This window comes from Gymnoscopelus microlampas, assembly GCF_963454915.1.
Source record: "Gymnoscopelus microlampas genome assembly, chromosome: 5".
Classification (NCBI taxonomy): domain Eukaryota; kingdom Metazoa; phylum Chordata; class Actinopteri; order Myctophiformes; family Myctophidae; genus Gymnoscopelus; species Gymnoscopelus microlampas.
Window position 1 is genome coordinate 21,047,583 of NC_139942.1, and position 21,393 is coordinate 21,068,975.

The window sequence follows — 21,393 nt, forward strand, 5'->3', positions numbered from 1 at the left end:
GTATGCACGGCACGCGTACACACACCCACACTCACATTTTAATAATAGTGTATTAAGTCATTTATCCTAATTTCCTAAGGTCTTCTTCATGTCTCATGATCTTGTCTTTTTGTTTATAACTGAGACCTGATGTGTAGACTGATTGAACAGTGTGTCCCATGGACTGTGACTTTTTAAGTGTGCCCAGGATGTGCGGTCGAGGACGAGGTTTATAGCTGCTGTTTTTACCAAACAATAATTCATCTGCCTCTCAGCGGACATTGGTGATTTCAACACATGTGTGGTGCATATGCATCAGAATTGGATTGGCCAATCCTTTCCTCTCCATCTGCTTGCTCTGTGGACATTGGTGATTTCAACACTTTTGAGGTCCATATAATCTGGATTGATTTGATGTTGATTTGCCACTGACCTGGCCCAGATAATGGCTTTCTAAATGCATTTGCAGAGTTCTTACAGTATCTTCTGTGATTGTTATAATTGACAACAAGAGACCGATCGCTAAGCTCCACCCAACAATAGTGATCGTCCAATGCTAGCTTACCAACCGTTGCTAACGCTGTCATGTTAGGCAATGTACTGATGAGTTATGAAAGCATACGTGTATTATTGCTTTTTTATTGTTTTTTGATTATAAAAGAGTGCAGAAACTGGCTGAGTGTAGGTGGGAAAAGTCGCTGCAGGTTCACTTAATTTACATGAAGGCACTACTTTCTCTTTTAATCAGAAAGTGAAAGAACCCTATTCTTTTTTGTTGTACTTCATTAACGGTAGGCTATATTAAGAAACATGCCTCCTTTGTTTAGCTGGTACAAGCAATTGATTGGTGAACCCTGTCCTTCCTCCTGTTCCAGTCTTTTCAAATGAAGACTGTGAAATGTTTCATGTTGTGTGGCTAAGGTCAGTGATGTAAAGTCTAAGATATTGCCTGCATGTGTATCCCTAGGGTTGACTGTCTCGCCTGTTTCTCTACTGAGCTAGTTTAGCCCAATTTCTTTGAACGAACTCACATAGCTATTGTATCTTTTATTTTATTTATTTATTTTTTTATGTTTTCGGCTCCTTTGGTCCGAATAGCTCCCTTAGCTCTGGCTGTGTGCCTGATTACTTTAAACATGCTGTTGTTCAGTCACTCTTAAAAAAAGCTTAGCCTTGACCCACTGCTTCCCAGTGACTATAGGAAAAAAAAGTCTGAAATCAGCAATGATACCTTTTGATGCACAGTACTAAAGCTCATCTTTTGTTAAATAACAGTAAAGAGTGCGATAATCCTCTGTACTTTGCACTATGCACTTTCATTGATATTATTGCCCTGTTTTTATTGTTTGAGTGTTTTAGGTTGTCGTTTTATCATGTTCTTATTGTATAGGAGCTTCCGAGCATACACTTTTTTTGCGTTGTACCTAAAACCAGTGCATCTAAGTGAGAATAAAGTGAATCTGAATCTGGATCTCATCTGGGGGTTTCAAATGATACCCTTATTACTGCTGACACTGGCGAGCGTTTAGTTCTGTTGCTGCTTGACCTACAGTAAGTGCAGCTTTTGACACAATCGACCACTGCACTCTCCTTAGAAGGCTTCAGCAATGGGTGCTCTTAAATGGGTATGCTCTTGACTTGGCATGCCACCTATTATGAGGTTTATGTGGCTATTGATGATTATGTCTCATCATCTGTTGACTTGCGGTGTGCCCCAAAGTCCTCTTCTTGATCCTATTCTTTCCTCCCTGTACACATTTCCCCCTGGTGTCTTAATTGGTCACCTCAAGTGTATTTTATTGTCATTGTTGTACAGTGATTACAGTGACTGATACACAACTGAAGTGGCCACACTTTGCATTTCATCATTTCTGCGTCCCCTGGGTGCTGTGAGATCTCCCAGGTCTACCGACCATGGCCTTCAGGCTGTCCCAAAATCTAAGCTAAAAACTGAGCCTTTGCTGGTTTAGTTTCCAGTTCCCACTCTCTAGAACATCACCATCTTCCCATAGCTATAAAAAATGCAGAGTCAGTGGAATGTGTTAAGAAGCTTTTAAGAACTATCTTGTTTCCGAAGCACTTTGTTTTTAATGTGTATTTGCCTTCTGTGCAGTTTTAATGTCTTTATATCATCAATTTGTAACTTTCTGTTGCCTTTTTTACTGATGTAATGTTTTCATTGTGCAGCACCTTTTATCTTATTTAAAAATCTGCTTTGTAAATAAAGTTCACTTACATTATTGCACATAGTGTACTCATGCAAACGCATGCAAATACAAATAAATGCATATAAACATGCACACACTCACACTTATGAATAATATATAACACAGATAGATATGTATAGATATTAATGCACACACATGTGCATGTACGCTCGCTCGCTCGCTCGCTCGCATGCATACACACACACACAAAATGAAGATACACGTGCAAAGTTGCACAATCTCATGCAAACACACTCGTGCATACGCGCACGCACTCACGCACACACACACTCATGCAAACATACAAATACATACACATACAAGACATGCAGACACAGACACACGCACACACGCACAATGGGGCCACTTAGCCTCGTTAACTAACCTCTGGCCACATGTGCTGAGCTCTGGCAGACCATACCCCCCATGGCAATAGAACAGTGAAGAGAGCATGATGGGAACCAAAGCGAGACTGTGGTCTACATCTGGTGTGTGGCACACAGTTAGTCACATCTCACCCTTAGCAGAGTCTCTACGTGGACCCAGTGCAAGGTTAAGCAATCATTTGCGACAAACAAGGAACGTGTGCTCGTGGCATTCTGACGGGAATAAGTCGCAATTAACATTAATGTTCGCTCAGTGCCCCGTTTCACGGGCTGAATCCAGTGTACTGATCCAGTCATGCAGACTGGACTAATTACAGGGTGGCTGATGTGTTCATAAACAATATCTGCCTCCTTAAATAAAATGATGAGGAGACAGGAAATGAATGGAAATCCGTGCCATGTGGCTTTCTCATACTTTTCTCCCTCCCATGCTGTTTGTTTGATGAAGGCCGGGTTATTACAGGCACCGCATGCAAGGGTCCATGTGTCACATGGGCTGATGCGCTATGGCACCTTTGTCCTGGAGCATGCCACCAAAGTCTCCCCACAGCATTGGCAGCATCACGCCAGCCCCCACTGGTTGCTCCATCGCCCACGTCAGCTGTTGCATGACGAAAGGGATAAATGCTTTGTGCAAGAGTTCATTCCACAATCATACGGCAACGGCATATACAGGACTTTATACAGTGGCAGCTCACATCAGCTCAATAATGTAATGAGATTTAGAGGCCATGAAAGTGCTTGTTTTTGTGTGTCTTTCTGTGTGTCCAGACAGGGGCTTGGACCGCTGCCAGGCTGTGCTTTGACCTCAGTTTCAACAAGTGCCCTCTTGGCTGGATAGAAGTACTGAGGCCAGGTTGCAGAACACAAAGTGCTTCCAAGCAGGCCCCAAAACATCACAAATACAAACCCAGGAAGCTCCTTGAATGCTAAAAAAGTTAAACAGTACTTTAGGACTAGAGGAATTTGCTCCTTGGAGCACAGGTCTCCGCCAGGCCAGGTAGCTTACTGTGGTCCAGCAAAGTTTTGAATCCATTCACAGATGGAAATGGCAGTGGCTTATTTGGGTATAGTCTAAAACGGGAATCTTCCCGTTATAGTGCCACCATGAGGCCGACTTGAAAAATGAAGGGAGGCATTTCTTCCTTGGCCTAGTGGGAATGTGTGTGCAAAGTTTCACAGCAATTGGATGCTGCGTTCATGATTTAAGGCATTGAGCATTCCAAAGTTGAGCCCAAACTTTGGAAGACAATCTTAGCCAATCAGGATGGAATATAAAAAATCGGACAGATCCACCTTGATCACCTAACCATAGGGATAATGTGTACCAATTTGCGTGATGTTTGGGCAAAATCTGTAGGAGCAACATAAAAAAATGTGTTATGCAAAAATCGGCCTCCTGGTGGCACTATAACAGGACGATTTGAAAGGTTTGGTGTGGTGGTTCTTCATTTGCCTACTTGGAGTGTGCGTTCAAAGTTTCTCACCGATTGGTCCAGCGGTGCTTGTGGCATTTCGTTCAAAATGGGCCCCTACCACAAATTTGAAAGCCAATCGTAGTCAATCGGAATGGATTCAGAAAAATATGACTATACATCTTGATCACATGACTACAGAGATATGGTGTACAATTTGGGTGCGGTTTGGACAAAATCAGTAGAAGTAGTAGCAAAAAGTAAAAAAAAAAACGCAACATGGCAGAAAACTTGTCAGGTGGAAATGGCCGTGGCTTGTTAGGGGAGTTGCGTAACGATATCAAGGAATCTCTTGAAAGGAAGGGACGCGCTGGACGCCAGGGATGCGCCATGACGCTCGATGAAATACATGGCAGTGAATGGAGCCGGTTGGACCAGCTCATGAACAAACCCTCTTTCTGAACGATTGTGACCTTTGCCATATAATCGGTTCAGAAACATAAAAGAAGACATATCACAGGTTGTTTTCTAATCACTTGCTTTTCGATGTGCACACTGTAGAATTTTATTGAGGTATCTAAACAGCGGCAGGTATCGTTTCTGGCTTGGAGGTATCACAAGATTTGGTTGCCAGACAGGAAATGGTGGACAGTCTTGCGATACTTTGGCCATTCAGAGAGTACTTTGAGCTCTTTAGATACCTCTATGAAATTATACAGTGTACACATCGAAAAGCAACACAGCAGAAAACAATGTGTGATATGTCTTCTTTTATTTTTCTGGACCGAGTATTTTAAAAAGGTCTTAATCGTTCAGAAATAGTGTTTGTTCATAAGCTGTCCAGCCGGCTCTCATAGACTCCAATGTTATTTCACCGAACTTCCGGTATGAGTCTGCCACCCAATGGGACGAATGGAATTGCTGGATAGAGAAAATGACGTTGGTGTCCCTTCCTTACAAAAAAGCTTCCTTGAATCACACAAGGAATCCAAGGGAAAAAGAAAAACGTTTGCCATCAACGTTTTCCCAATTAGCCTATGTATAGATATGACACAAGGACACAGGAACGTGGGAGGATGTGGACGTGGACAGATGGATAGACGGAAGGACACACCAGTGCTCTTCTGGAGATTTGACCCTTTTAGTGCCATGACTTAAAAACGAGTCCTGGTATGTCATTTTGTGAAGGGGAAAGTGAAAAGTCACATTATTGGTGTAACACAAGTCTTATGGTCTCATTTTTTCAATGAGAGCATTTTCTGACTTCCTTTTCATCACTTTCCTTTAATCACTTCTGGAGGTACTGTATGAGGTTTGCACTCAACAACACCAAGGATAGCAACACCCTGGCCTCAAAATGACAGGATATACGGCAGATAGAGACCATAGTACATTTTACGATGTTATTACCAGAGTTGTAGAGCAGAGATTCTTTACAAAAAGCAGAGGTGAGAAGATATTTACAGTAGTCTGCTAAAAATTAAGAACAGCTGCTCAGAGGTGACAGATGCACTGCATTTTTAAAGAGTCTGGAACACATTAAAATACATGGACCTCAAACTTACATAAGCATATAAAGAGTCATTCTGCCCAAAAGTTATAGAAAGAAAAAGATAAATTCAACGCCATGTGTATCAAGCTGAAAGGTGATAACAAACACAACACATTACACACACACACACACACACACACACACACACACACACACACACACACACACACACACACACACACACACACACACACACACACACACACACACACACACACACACACACACACACACACACACACACAATGAAGATATTCACATGGACAGGTAAACTGTAAACTGCACTGCACTGGGCAGGTAGCAGCTTGTCGGCTGGTTTAATTGCATGTCGAGGAGTGATGGCGCATGCACATGTACAGTGGCTGCTGATTGGATGTCGGGCACCTAACAGTGGGCCGTGATTGGCGGGCAAGAACCCGAGGTCAGAGACACGCCCCTGTCCACCTGTGACATCTGGCCTGTAGTCATCAAGATGTCAGGTCACATAGTGTGCATTCTTTCACCCAGAGTCAGACCCAGCTCACAGACTGGACCACAATATTGTCTATTCTACAGTAGAATAGAAAAGACAGAACATAACACATTTCTATTCATTAAGGCCCATTCATTTGGACGGGGTTAGAAAAAAAATTGAGACTTATTTTAAAACAATGTGAAGAAAAACATAGGCTAAATTAAAAAAATACATAATACAAAATATATATATTTAAAGTCTGGGGAACACTTCATGTGGAAGCTGAGCTTTCCTGCAGTAGCTCCCTCTCCCTGCCTATACCTCTCTTCCTCTCCCTCCCTCCCTCAATCCATCTCTCTCTCTCCCTCTCTCTCCCCCCTCCCTCTCTCTCTCTCTCTCCCCCTCTCACTATCTCTACCTCTCTCTATCCCTCTCTCTCTCCCCCTCTCACTATCTCTACCTCTCTCTCTATCCCTCTCTATCTCTCTCTCTCTCTCTCTCTCTCTCTCTCTCTCCCTCTCCCTCTCCCTCTCCCTCTCTCTCTCTCTCTCTCTCTCTCTCTCTCTCTCTCTCTCTCTCTCTCTCTCTCTCTCTCTCTCTCTCTCTCTCTCTCTCTCTCTCTCTCTCTCTCTCTCTCTCTCCGCCTCCTCCTCCTCATTCCACCGAATGGCAGAGCTGGGACAGCATCGTCCCGTCGTGCGGTAGACAGACCTGAACAGAACCTGGAGGGGCTCATAGCTGCTGTTCTAAAGACCAGTGCGCCCCCTTAAAGCGATCCCGGGAGCAGAGCTGTCATTGCCGGGGTAGGCATGCGACAGAACACCATAGACAGCAATCCAGACAGCACGGCGTCAGCCCTAATGCTATTTTTGCACTTGAGTTGAATTATTTTTGGTCAATGTGTGTAAGTAACCCATATCTCCTTTTCCCCTTCTGTTGCTTTCCTGTATAGGTAAAAGCCATTCAATTAAAACCCTCAACGGTCGGGACCACCAGCTTTTATTAAGACCCCCGGCGCGCAGATCAAGAGAGGCCACCGGTTTATTTGGGACACAATTCTACGCTCGGAATAAACGGGAGCAGTGATCTGATCTGTGTGCGTGCGTGTGTATGTGCTGTGTGTGCGGCTGACACTCCGTGCGCGGACAACCACCACCACCAGACCGATCACCGAAGGGAACCGGGGGAGAGAGAACTGTCCGACAAGGATAGTTAACGGTCAACAACATCATCATCATCACAGTGCTATATACGGGCTACTGTCTGAAGGGACAGCACAGCCAGTGGGTGGAAAGCTGTTTTAAGGACTCGAGCTTTCCTTCATCGGACGGGATTGTAGCAGTTTAGTTTGGGCTGATCAATAAGTAAAGCTTCACACACACAGGATGGATGCCTACTTGCTCCAAACGGCTCTGGTTCTGTGCGCACTGGCGGCGGCGACACCGGCCGTTAACGGGGACAAGGGGACGAGCAAAGCCCGGAGCTGTTCGGATATCAGACAGTTTTACAGCGGTAAAGGATTTCCTCTGGAAGGCGTGCCTCAGACTGAGATCTCAGGTAAGCAAAGACAAGAGGCTGAATGTTGTGTTTTCACAGTGCGTGTCCGTGGTGTCCTGCTGTGTGTGCGCACTATACTATACTCCCACTGCTGGACCCAATAGGCTTCATATGAAGAAACTCACAGGTGTTTCCAATGGTACTAATGAAGGCTCTGTTCCATTCTGGTCGAACAGAGTCAGGGTGCTGATAATGAGTCGTGTTGGCTCACTGGAAACACTCTGCTACACCAGTGGGTCTAAAATTGGGGTCTAGGGACCCTAACGGTTCCTTGAGGGGGGTTCCAAATGGCCCCTTACGGATGTGTAACTCTGAGAGTGTACACATTTTGTACACTCTCAGAATTATATATGGTGAGTCGTGGAAATTAGAAAGTCTGAGAACCACTGTGCTACACTAAATGGAACAGAGCCTTCATTAGTATCATTGGTAACACCTGTGAAGGAAGTGATACTATGGCTGCTGTGCATATAGAGCCTATTGGCCGTTTTACCCAACGTTGCACCTGCAGTGGCATCTTTGATTGGATGATCCCAGATAGAACCAGCTGGTGTGAAGTAACTAAGTACATTTACTCAAGTACTGTACTTAAGTACAATTTTGAGGTCATTTTTTTTTTACTTTACCGGAGTATTTCAAATTTTCAGTACTTTTACTGATCTGCTCCACTACATCTCAGAGGAAAATATTATACTTTTACTCCACTACAATTATTTGAAAACTTTAGTGTCTCGTTACTTTGTAGATTAACCACTTCAGCCCTATTTAAACTTTGGCTATTTTCAACAGATTTTGTGAAACAGGCCATTCTGCATAATGAGACTTTTGGTACTTTAACTATATTTTGATGCCATTACATTTGTAATTTACATTTGTAACTTTCACTCAAGTACATTTTGATTACCAAACTTTTACTTGTAGAGTATTTCTAAATTGCAGCATTGATACTTTTACTTAAGTAAAAAATGTGGGTACTTTTTCCACCACTGGATAGAACTGATAATGGGTGGATGTCTTGTAAGTGACCGGAAAAAAATGCCCTTTCCACCAGTTTAGTTTTCATGAAACATTTAATTTATGTGCTCTATTTGAGTGGTGGGTTTCCTTATATATCGACTTTCCAGACAAGAGCTCAGGTGGAGTGTACTGTACTGTAGATCTTTTAAGACCCCTTTGAAAATATATAAAATGACATAGATCAGCAGTTCTCAAACTTTTTAATTTCAAGGACCCCCATAACTCTGAGAATTATGGGGGTCCTGTCCTGAGACTCTCAGAGTTACAGAGCAGTAAGGGTCCATTTGGAATCCCACCAAGGAACCCTGAGGGTCCCTGGACCGCACTTTGAGAACCACTGACATAGATGGTATGTTGATATGCCTATCACAGCCTTTGTCCCTATCAAACAATTTGCGTCCATTAAGACCTGGAATGCATCTGCGTCACTTTAGATTTCTTTAGCTATTCAAAAATAGCAGATATACAAGCTCATAGCGCGGTTGTAGATCTGCTATTTTTTTTAAATCTTGAAAAAAAAAAATCCAGATTTTTTCCAAAAAACTGTTTTTAGAAAGGATTTAGAAAACATTTTTAAGAATAGCCTCAGGTCTTAATGGGTCTCTTAATGGGTCTCTCATGCCTGAATGTACTGTACCTATACTGGCCATTCCTCGTTATTTCTTTCACTCTTTCTTTTTTATTCAGCTCAGATATTCTATAAGCTGCCGCCTTCCTTTCCTGTTTTTTTTTCTTCTTCTTTTTTTTTTCTCTCTAAATGTCTGTTATTTCCAAGGTCTCCCTTGGAAATGAACAGGCGGTCACTTGACCACGCGGCGTAACCGTGCAAATATGATGTTGCATACTGTGTGCCATGGTCTGATGTCAGAGGGGGCTTTTCATAGACGCAGTCACAAGCCAGTCTGCAGCTCAGATGATTACATATGTGCCTTCCCTGGAATTCCGTGCACAGCCTCGCACATGTACATACACAAACCATACACACACATGCCCCCACCACACACACACACACACACACACACACACACACACACACACACACACACACACACACACACACACACACACACACACACACACACACACACACACACACACACACACACACACACACACATGCCCCCACCACACACACACACACACACACACACACACACACACACACACACACACACACACACACACACACACACACACACACACGCGCTTGCAGGTCTACGGTTACAGTATAGTACATACGTTAACAAGGACTGAGACCATGACCATGCATATTTACAGAACCACTCGCCTAGACACAGCTGAAAGGGAAATAACGGTCGATTTAAGACTGCACATACATAATGTTATTCCTCTATATATATGTAGGCTATGCCAGCGTATAGAGAACGTTAGCGTTCTTCAAAACTGACTCGTCGTGGAAACAAAACTCCTTAATCGAAAGAATATACGTACACATAGGCCTATGATGTGAAATCAGTGTTTGCATTTTTTTGTTTGAATTTTAATGACAACTATCAATTCCAGTTCAGGGAACCATGTCCCCCAGAACATATTCCAGTCACCACATATTTCCATAATTTCCCAGTTTCAAGGAATATAATGTTAGTGTTTGCCAAGGTGAAAGGGCAGGATAAACTCTGTATACTCTCCTATAGCCAGTATAATTTGTTTGATGGTTTTAAAGGGCCAGAATTCAGTGGTATTTATTCACCTGATCTAATTGAGTTAAAAAAAAATCTGTGGTTCCCAGCATGCTTATAACTGTACCCATTCATGCGTAACCACTTGGATTCAAACCAGGGCCTCCTGCATTGGAAACTTAAATATCTATAGCTAACCCAAAGGGGAATCCCCCCTCAAGAGTGATTTCCAGGGCAAAAGACATAGATCCTTCCCAGCGATTACACTGATAGGAAATGAGTGAGCTTATATGATTTGAGGGTGGGACAGTAATGTGATGAAACTGTTAGCTAGTGTCACTACGCCATACATCATAAGCTAGAGAGGGCCTTGAAGTAATGGGACACTCCTAATCAAGTTGATTAACCATACAGTATAAATCAATTGACAGAATTAGCGCCAGTGCTGGTCCCCTTCGACAACCCTCTTTCTTCCAAACGTCTGTAATCCATAAAGCGTCGAGGAACAGATCTGTCTCTGTCGTGACACCAGCGCTATTCCTCCCGTTTCAATCAATGGCATGCAGTGCACTCAAGTCTCAGGTCAATGCTTGCCAATGCCTGTTAGGAAAAGAGAAAGCCTAGAGACAGACAAGACAGGGGAGACAGATGGATAAATGAAAGAAAATCAAGAGAGAGATGAGCGACGCAGGTAAAGCGATGACAGAGAGGCAGGGAGGGTCAAAAGGAGATGAGAGAGAGAGAGAGAAAGAATGTTGAAGAAAAAAAAGGTGCAATAACCACTTTGTTGCCCGAAAGTAGAAAAACACAGGAATTTATTTTGGTCAACGTGCAAGAACATGAAACATAGGACAAAAACAATTTACAAGAACATGAACATTGTGCAACTGCAATTTGTATGACATGCGGGACTGGCCATCGATGACAGCCAGAAAGTACAAGTAATGTAATACAAGACTAGCTGAGAGAGAGGTGAAGCAGGGACCCCCTCTATATTGTATAAAATTGTGTTTCAGATAAACCTTTTCAGCTCTTTTTTCCCTCTACACCTATAACTCTTTGCCACAAGCTTGTAGATGTGCTATTTTTGGCTAAAGTTCTCCTCAGAAAGGGGATGCTAGGGTTCAAGTGGTTAATGTAAAAAAAAAAAATCCTATCACACAAAGATTTGGCGGACCCCCTGTAGTAACTCTGAGGACCCCCTAGGGGTCCCGGACCCCCTGTTGAAGACCCCTGGTCTAAAAGCCCCTGACATCGTCGTTCTTAGAGCTCTGCAATGTGTCCTGGACTGAAAACAAAATTAGAAAATGAGGGCAGGGGGCCGTCATATATTATAGAGGAAGGGTCATGGGGTTACCAAAATCAGTAGGGTTCATTCTGCAATCTGTCCCATTAGGTTATGAGATATCTTGGGTGCAAGGTTGACCTTTTTGCCAGAGGTTGCCGCTAGAGGCCACGCCATGGGGGTCACCAAAATGTTTATGGTTCATCCTCTGGGGAGCATGAAAGCACTCAGGAAGTTACATGGCAATCAAACCATTATATTTTGAGATAGCTTGCGTGCAAGTGAACATTTTGGCCTATGGGTGGCACCAGAGGAAAAGACACAGGGTTACCAAAAATCTGTTTAGTGTTCATCCTCCGGGGAGCCTGAACGTGCACACTGCACAGCATATTCCATAATCTAGCGAGTAGTTTTTGAGATATTTTGTTTGGCATCAAAGTGGTGGGCAGATGGACAGAAAGGTAGAGCCTGCTCACTAAAGCAGGTAAAAAATACTTCTTTATTAGCTGACAACGTTTCGATCGGTTGTGGATCTTCTTCAGGTCATCGAAAATGCACACCGGTGTGCATTTTCACATGACCATGACCCTAATAAAGAAGTATTTTTTATCTGCTTTGGTGTGGAGGCTCTACCTTTTTGAACTGAAGCCTCTTTAGCCCTGCACCCACCAGTCCATGTGCGTTACCTAAGTTCCCTTTCAGATGGACAGAAAGACCAACGGATAGACACACAGACATTGCCATACATAGAGCCCCACCACTAGTATTTCCATCATATATCCATCTGGTGCATAACAGAGTAGAGAGGAGAGGGGGGGGAACCAGGCTATGTACTGTATTGGTAATATTTCTTTCTCCCATGTCTCTTCTTGGCTCGTGGACATAAATAACCGCTCATACGCTGCAGTCTGGCATATTAAACACCTCTGTAAAATATGAAAGCTTAATTTATCGCTCCAAATTATGAGCCACCTGAACGGTGAGGATGATTCTTGACATTTTGTGGACGGGGACATTTCCCGCTGTGAGACGCCAGCTCTCGATCAGGCTAATGTATCTTCTTGGCTGGGCCCAACTCAAGGTCATGCGCTGACCCCCTTTCCACACTGGATGCTGTGTGTGGGTGTGAGAGCATGCAGGGCAGTGGCTGCATCCAAATTCTACAACGGGTTCTAGGGCCCTTGTTTTTTAACCACTTAGATACATCCTTTACTGTATACTTGGTTGAACGGGGAACCCAGGGGTCTATACTTGGTCCCCTCCTTGGTACCCTCTACACCAAGTCTCTGTCAAAAATCGCAGATCTACAAGCTCGCAACACGTCGCGACACGACACCTTGTGAGCTTGTAGATCTGCTATTTTTGCTGAACGTTTTGCTGACTATTATGACACGCCCAGAATATGGATGCCATAGGGTTCATGCCGTTAAGCTATGACACAGTTCATTGCACATTGAACGCACTTGATGCACTTTTGTCATGTTTTCCCTTTTGGGGGGAAAAAAGTAAAAACAAGACTGGGTCAAAGCCAGAGTATTTGGTTGGTGGGTGGATTTGCGGGAAATTTGTTCATGGGATAATAATTGACAGTGTCTCTAATGTGAATTCCTGGACAGTGGCCGGGCGTGTCCAGACTTTTTTGACTGGGCTGGACCAAGTGCGGCACATGCATCCATATATAGGCCCTACTCTAATTACTAATATTACAGTGTCTTACATTCCTGTATTTAAAGTATAATTTATAAGGTGAATAAACCTAAAAATGGCAACACAATAGTTATATTTGGATGCATTCGTAAATATGTTTACTCCAATTTACACCAATTTCAGAGCGCTCTGGTGTTGCCTTCGTAGTGGTCTAACATCAATGAATTACTATTTATTAGTAGTTAATTTATAAGTCATTTTCAATGTTTATCTTTTGAAATGCATTAAATGAATGTTAATTTATCCCATGTGTAAACATGATTATGTACACATGTTTTGTTACATGCATATGCGTGTTGAATACTCTAGTCCTGCAGAGTACCAAAGAAAGCCACAACCATCGCTATTTGCAATGACTTTGTCTGACCGTCATTGTTGACAGAAAGATCCAGATGCTCGGAAACCAGGCTTTCAGTTTTCAGAGTGGTCAGTCAGAGTGGTCAGTCAGAGTGGTCAGTCTGCGTACTGTATATTTCTGAATCCTAAATGTGTGTAATAGGGTGGCACCTGGGGTGGCCATATGATTCCAGGGGTGGCCTGTGCCACCCCCTGGACACGCCACTGTTCCAATCCTGGATATAAAATATTCATCTGCAATTGTCTGTAGTGTAGTGGTCCCAGTAATATAAAACAAACAAGCACGCACGCACGCACGCACGCACGCACACGCACACTGCATGCGTGGACATGCACACGAAAACCTAAGAAAACCATGTTTTCTTAGTCAGAAAACATGGTTAGTGGTGATTATTTCTTACCGTGGCTTTGATCGTGTGTAATTCCCAATGTGTGATATCTACTCTTTGTAGTGGAGCAATTGCTTCGATTGCTTCATTGGACACGTGCCAGTGACACGCATGCACACATGCATTCTCTCTCTCGCCTCTCCCCCCCCCCCCCCCCCCCCCTACCATTGCTGGGAAAGTCTGTCACGAAATCTGACTCAACGACCCCATAGAGGTGTGTCTGGAGCATGCCATAGCTGGTAACGTCGGCCGCGCAATGACAAGATCGTCCGACATCCGACATAAAATTAAACCTTTGGATGCAGATAATGCTCTAGACAAGGAGCACTCCTTACAATGCTTGCCTTAGTAAAACATATATTCCCCGTTCTGAGACCCGTTGTCATAATTCACCGTGCCTTTATTTGACATTTCTTATTGAGAGATGAAACAATCCCAGCTGTATACTGCTTGCATCTGGACCCGTCCTCTTTTTACTGCATGGATCACTTACCCAGGAGGAAAAGGCTACGAGGGGAGGGAAGGACAGCAGTTGAGGCTGAAGACGAAGAGTCTGTTGTCACTGTGTTGAGACAGTGTTTACCAGAACATGGGAACCGTATCGATAGAACAGAAATAACGAGTGGTGTGTCAGTAATCAAGTAATCACAAGCTGATTGATGCTCTCGGAACGGGTGTAATGGCCCCTTGCTTTGGCCGTGCGAGATGTGATCATTTTTTTGGCTACAGATTTTTTGTCAGTGTTTACCGCGACGCAGTGATTGATTTTCGCGCGCCTCATCCGTCTCCTCCCCGCGCTGCCCCCTCCCTGTCCCACCCCGTCATTACAGCCATGATGACTTAACGATCTGTTTGTCTTTGAGGGGGATGACATTCTTCATTTATCTCTCTGATGATCATCTCCGAAACATACTGTAGAGTGAGAGAGAGAGAGAGAGAGAGAGAGAGAGAGAGAGAGAGAGAGAGAGAGAGAGAGAGAGAGAGAGAGAGAGAGAGAGAGAGAGAGAGAGAGAGAGAGAGAGAGAGAGAGAGAGAGAGAGAGAGAGAGAGAGAGAGAGAGAGAGAGAGAGAGAGATTAGAGAAGAGATACGAGCCCATGTTTGATAGAGTAACTATCTGTGGATGAGTTTTGTATGCGCAGTGTGAAGTTACTGTGCAACCACAAGACAAGCTCATACCCCGGACCTCTCTGTACCGCGCCTGGTAACACTTTGGTAAATCACATTGCCTTTCCCATGCGGTATCAGTGTTGTTGTTGATTGCTGGTTGCTATACTGTAGGCAAGGACCATGAATTTCTCTCTCTCTCTCTCTCTCTCTCTCTCTCTTGCACTGAAGTGTCATCTCTAACCAGTGTTTGGCTAATGATACAGTGGGTTTGCCGCTACGGGTTTCAGGCCTGCTAGGAACTGTTGTCAGCTAAAGACTGCCCTGTGGCTGGAAACATGGGCTGATCGGTCCCACACACTGAAAAACTATGGGAACATTCTGAGTGCAAGCAGCATGAATGAGAGCAGGGGTTATTATGTGCATGTTCTGATTTGTGCTAATGGTAGCGTTTGCATAGCTTCGACATTTGGTGTGGGCACGGCTGTGGGTGTGCATTCTGCGGGTGTGTGCGTGCGTGCGTGCGTGTGTGTCTTGTGTGTGTGTGTGTGTGTATGTTTGGTGATGGCTTGCGTGTGTTAAAGGTTTTATTAGATGTATACTGTATGTAAATACTGACCATTAACAAGTGCGCATGCACAGACACACACACACACACACGCACAGGCACGCACGCGCATGCACACACACACACACACACACACACACACACACACACACACACACACACACACACACACCCACACACGCATATTGACAACCCACCTATACTCGCCCATGCGGCACAGAGACGCATGCACTGTAGATAATCTCTCTCTGGGTGGCTCAATGTCACCTCTTTGACTGAGGCTAATGGTATGATAATGGCTGCTCGTGTGTCTGCGACCCCCTGCGCCTCTCTCTCTGCAGACAGAGGTTAAACACAGATAGTAAGAGCCAGTGCCAGCACATTTCCCCGGAGGCCATCTGAGCCAAACCTAGTACAACAACATAGGCTATACTGCAGAAATATATTCCCCACAAAAATACACCATGGGGTCAACCATGAATAACCCCGTGTCTGTCTTTAGGACGGACGGGATCCCGTTGCACACAATTTTGGATGGGCCCCGGCCCCCTACTGTGCATATCGTCTCTGTCGGGTGGAAAGTAACCCAATATGTCCAAAACTGTTACTTTTCAGGATTCAAGTTCAAAAATATCAAAAGTAGCAGATCTACAAGCTCGAAACGCGTCGCTTCGCGCCGCGTTTCGAGCTTTTGGATCTGCTACTTTTGATGCTTTTGTGTGACGCTGTAGTACGATCAAGTAGGGTGTTAATTTAACCCATTAAGACCTGAAGCCGATTCTACAAATGTCTTCTAAATCCTAACAGTTTTCTGAAAAAAACTCATGTTTCTATATCAGTGGTGCTCAAACTTTTTCATGTCAAGGACCCCCAGAATTATATGTATTTGGCCGCCGATCCCCATCTCAAAATATTTTGTTCCAGGGACCCCCAGAAGCAAAGATTTGAGTTAAAAATGTTTGCTTTAAAAGAATATATATTCAAAGATTTGCACACATTTTCAAGATTTTTCAAAAATAGCAGATCTACAAGCTCATAGCGCGGCACTCGGTGCCGCACTATGAGCTTGTATATCTGCTATTTTTGAATAGCCAAAGTGTAAAATAATGTTTTTTTTAGCTCAAATCAAATAGTGACACAGATGCGTTCCCGGTCTTAAAGGGTTAAAAAAAATACAAAAAGTTAAAATATGGAGATGAGAGGTTTCTGCCCGATATACTGTAACAGCAATTACCATGTGTTTTGAGCTAAGCCCTGGCGTTGTTGTCGTTGCTGTGTGGTCACTACTATTCTGGGCAGTCATCATCGCTGTGTAGACCGTTATATCCCAGCTTATGTCCTGTGCAGAGCCAGAGCTGACAAACTGATGTGTCGGTTTGGCTGATATATATCAGCCCGTTATTTGACGTTTTTGAACGACATCGGCACAACAGGCTAATTTTTGCAACCTGTGTGTCCTGATCGTTAACCATTTTTCTACCTGCCGTCCCTATTTTGGGCGTGTCATTCATTATAGGAGATCAGACCTAGGTTGTGAGCTTGTAGATTTATTTTGGGGGGGCTTACAAAAAAGTAATTTGTGTTTATTTATTTATTTGGTTGGTCCCTTGCTGGTTTCCTCCGCCATTTCTGTATGAGTGTGTGTGTGTTTGTGTGTGAATGGGTGAATGTAATGCACAATCATTGTAAAGTGCCTTGGATAAAGGTGCTATATAAATGCACCATTTACCATATGGGCACAAAAGGGGGCATATATACTGATGACATCAGGAATCTCCATATATGGGCATAAAAGGGACATGAACTGCCAGATACAGAGAGATGTCCATATATGGGTATATCGGTGCAACGTAGGTGTGTGGGCCGCGTAGTGGCCAGTGTTGCCAGGTCTGCTTATTGTCATTTTCCCCCCAAGGTATTATTTGAAAATAGCAGATCTACAAGCACACAACGCGTCGCGAGCTTGTAGATCTGCTATTTTCAAATAGCTGAGGTACAGTATGTTTAAAGTGCTCATGTGGCCCCATAGTCGCTTCTTTTCCTAGACCTGGTTGATTGTTTCTGTCGCAGAATCTGGCAACACACTGGTAGTGGCCCGAACTCTAGTAATATAAATGTTCTCAAACTTTGATCAAATTATTTTTTGACACAATATTGGTCAAACTATCGGTAAACGGCGATATGGGGATCGGCATTGCATCGACACAAAAACGTGGCATCGGTCGGGCTCTATATGTGCTGTGCCCAGCTCTCCATACAACAGTAACAGTAGTCCACCTCTCTTGAGGAGCGATAGAAAAAAAGGCTCGCGCTGCTGGTGAGAGTGAATGGCTCTCATTACCTGACTCAGAGATAAGAGGAGCCCGGGCTCATTTGAAGGTTAATGTCGGCATATGGGGCCCATGAGTGACTGACGGCCCTATTCATCTGGCTCCTGCCCCCGCACACACGCGGGATAAAAGCAACAGTTATTTCTGTCTCGCTGTCTGCACCGGGCTTATAAATCCACGACAGTTAACCCATTGAGACCTGAAGCCGATTCTACATGTCTCCTAAATCTCAACAGTTTTCTGAAAAACGTATGTTTCTATATCAGTGGTGCTCGATCTTTTTCATGTCAAGGACCCCCAAAATGATATGCATTTGGCCGCGGACCCCCATCAAAATATTTTGTTCCAGGGACCCCCAGAAGCAAAAATTTGACTTAAAAATGTTCGCTTTAAAAATATATATATTCAAAGATTTGCACACATTTTCAAGATTTTTCAAAAATAGCAGATCTACAAGCTCATAGCGCGGCACTCGGTGCCGCGCTATGAGCTGGTATATCTGCTATTTTTGAATAGCCCAAAGTGTAAAATAATGCTTTTTAGCTCAAATCCAAAAATGACACAGTTCCAGGTCTTAATGGGTTAAAAGCCACCATAGCTGTCCTGACGGTCCCGTTTTTCTTGTGTCACACATGTGCACGCAGCAGTATTTTTATGTGCATGTGTGCGGATGTGAGTGCGTCTGTGTACTCGTGTTTTGCCTACCAACTGAACGTGCTGGACTTGTTAAAGTGCTGAAGTCAGTATAAGAAGCCTCTTGAAGCATTAAGCCGTAATGGGCTGCAGAGAGCATGAAACAGACCACACTGACTTTGATCTTCACCAGAGAGAGAGAGAGACAGAGAGAGAGAGGGAGAGAGAGGAAGGAAGAAGGGAGATGATCGAGAGTACTGAGTACTGCTGACTGGTCTTTTGGACCCTGCCAGACCCCGTGATGGTCGAAATGCTCGGACGGGCAAGAGAGAAGAACATTACGATGAAGGGAGCTCAGAGAATAAAATGGATCCATCTCAACCTTTTCTCTTTCGGCATGCCCAATTTTTAACCCATTGAGACCTGAAGCCGATTCTACATGTCTCCTAAATCCCAACAGTTTTCTGAAAAACGTTTGTTTCTATATCAGTGGTGCTCAATATTTTTTCATGTCAAGGACCCCCAAAATTATATGTATTTGGCCGCGGACCCCCATCAAAATATTTTCTTCCAGGGACCCCCAGAAGCAAAGATTTGAGTTAAAAATGTTCGCTTCAAAAAAATATATATTCAAAGATTTGCGCATATTTTCACGATTTTTGAATAGCCCAAAGTGTAAAATAATGCTTTTTAGCTCAAATCTAAAAATGAGACAGTTCCAGGTCTTAATGGGTTAAAGAGTTATTATACCCGGGCATTGTAAGCAAAGTGGAAATTCAGACGGGGCGAATCTGTCCAGACATGTTCAGTTAGTCGCTAGCTCTGGAGCGGCCGTGCGAGCAAGATCATATGCGGAGAGACAAAGCCTTCGATAAATGGGATGCACTCACCGCCCTGTTGATGGTCCAAAGCACAAGGCTTGAAAGCAATCAAGCAATTTCGCAGGCTTTTGTGTCTGGCAAGAGAGGCATCGAAGGTCTGAGAAACATTTCCCCCGGTTTGTTCTCGCCGTTTCCAGTTCTTAGGAGTTTAGGAAAAAGTACCATTTTCTTTTTTAATATATTTTTTGGGGCTTTTATGCCGTTATGTGGACAGGACAGTAGGCTGACAGGAAATGGGGAGAGAGATGGGGGGGAGACATACAGCAAAGGTCGTCGGGAACGGGAGTCGAACCCGCGACACGCTGTCAAGCTGGATTACCAGCTTATGTGGTATGCGCCTGGACCGCTAGGCCAGCGGACGCCCCGAAGTACCATTTTCTATCCACATTCTGCAAGCAGGAATTAGGATTTATGCAAATGCCATCTTGTCTTGTAAGATTTGCTAACCGCAAATGACCACTGGGCCAATGTGGGTCAATTTGGTTCTTTACACACCGGGGGGGCAGTGTTGCCAGATTCTGTGAGAGAAACAAGCAACCAGGTCTAGGAAAACCAGCCCAAAAGAAGCGACTATGGGCCACATGCGCACTTTAACATATACATCAGCTATTTGAAAATAGCAGATCTACAAGCTCACAACGCGTCGCGATGCGACGCGTTGTGAGCTTGTAGATCGGCTATTTTCAAATAAAATCTTGCGGGGAAATTATAATAAGCAGATCTGGCAACCCTGACCGGTGGCGTAAATGCATAAACAATATCATATTGTTTATGCATCACGCCCCCGGTGTGTAAAGCAAGTGTTTTGTGTGTAAAGCAAGTATTTTGCATCAAAACTATTCACGCACGGTAGTTTGATGTGTCATTCATACAGGTTGATGCCCTTTTTTCACTGTGAAAAATCGCCCTTGTTCCGAATAAAAGATTGCCTTGCGTTATCACCACCTGATTCACATTCTGTGTGGATGTTCTCATGACACAAACAACAACTAGAAGAAAATCTAAATGAATTGCATGAAGAGAACGCCTGCAGCGTGTAAGGACCTTAAGATTTAAAGCTGCAATCCATAAATATTTCTTTTATTGAATAACATTTTATTTTTAACCAATCCGTGTGGTGGAATATGTTGATACAATTATAACTAAAACATCTGTGGCTGTTGTAGTGGTCTCCTTGCTCATCTATTGAGACATGTAGCCCCTGTGGCTCGGGGCAGGACCACTAGTGGTTGACATTGTGGTAGAGTGACCCCCCAAAGGGACTTTCCGCCTTAGCTCGGCACATTTCACTTCTCACACGGGAGACCCGGGGTTGGAGTCCCGGGGTATAGGACATAAATCTTACGGAGTGCAGCTTTAAAATACATGTGAAGATTTTTATTGCGTTTGCAAAGGTTTCCTGTCTCTTCTCTGATCACCCCAGCCTTCAGCCCCTGTTTATCCCTCTGTCTCTCCCTCACACACACACACACGCACACACACGCACACACGAGAGCGCGCGCGCAAGCACACACACAGATTACAGTATAGCTAGTTGCCTTTCTCTCCACAGGGGGGTTGCAGTGAATTGAAACAGGTGTGTGTGTGTGTGTGTGTGTGTGTGTGTGTGTGTGTGTGTGTGTGTGTGTGTGTGTGTGTGTGTGTGTGTGTGTGTGTGTGTGTGTGTGTGTGTGTGTGTGTGTGTGTGTGTGTGTGTGCGTCCGTGTGCGCGTGCACGTGCGTGTGGCTCTGCAGCTCTTCTTTTGTCTCGAGGAATTGGTTCTGTCAAACCTAGAATTATTCCCCCATCACAGCAAGACTCCTCTCAGATCTACTTTGGCGCGTGTGTGTGTGTGTGTGTGTGTGTGTGTGTGTGTGTGTGTGTGTGCGTGCGCCTGACTGTGTGTGTGTGTGTCACAGATGTGACTTCTAAAGCAGTAGCAGGGATGAC

The 21,393-nt window shown here is 44.1% G+C and overlaps 1 protein-coding gene across 1 annotated transcript in view; it reads left to right on the top strand.

The window, feature by feature from the left end:
• The first annotated feature begins 6,641 nt into the window (after window positions 1-6,641).
• The window catches only part of gpc1b (glypican 1b), a 134,149-nt gene continuing 119,397 nt past the window's right edge, over window positions 6,642-21,393 (top strand). The window contains exons 1-2 of the mRNA XM_084058331.1: window positions 6,642-6,796; window positions 6,946-7,550. Of these exons, the coding sequence (XP_083914457.1) occupies window positions 7,379-7,550 (172 nt within the window). The 5' untranslated portion in view covers window positions 6,642-6,796; window positions 6,946-7,378. The remainder of the gene's footprint in view (window positions 6,797-6,945; window positions 7,551-21,393) is intronic.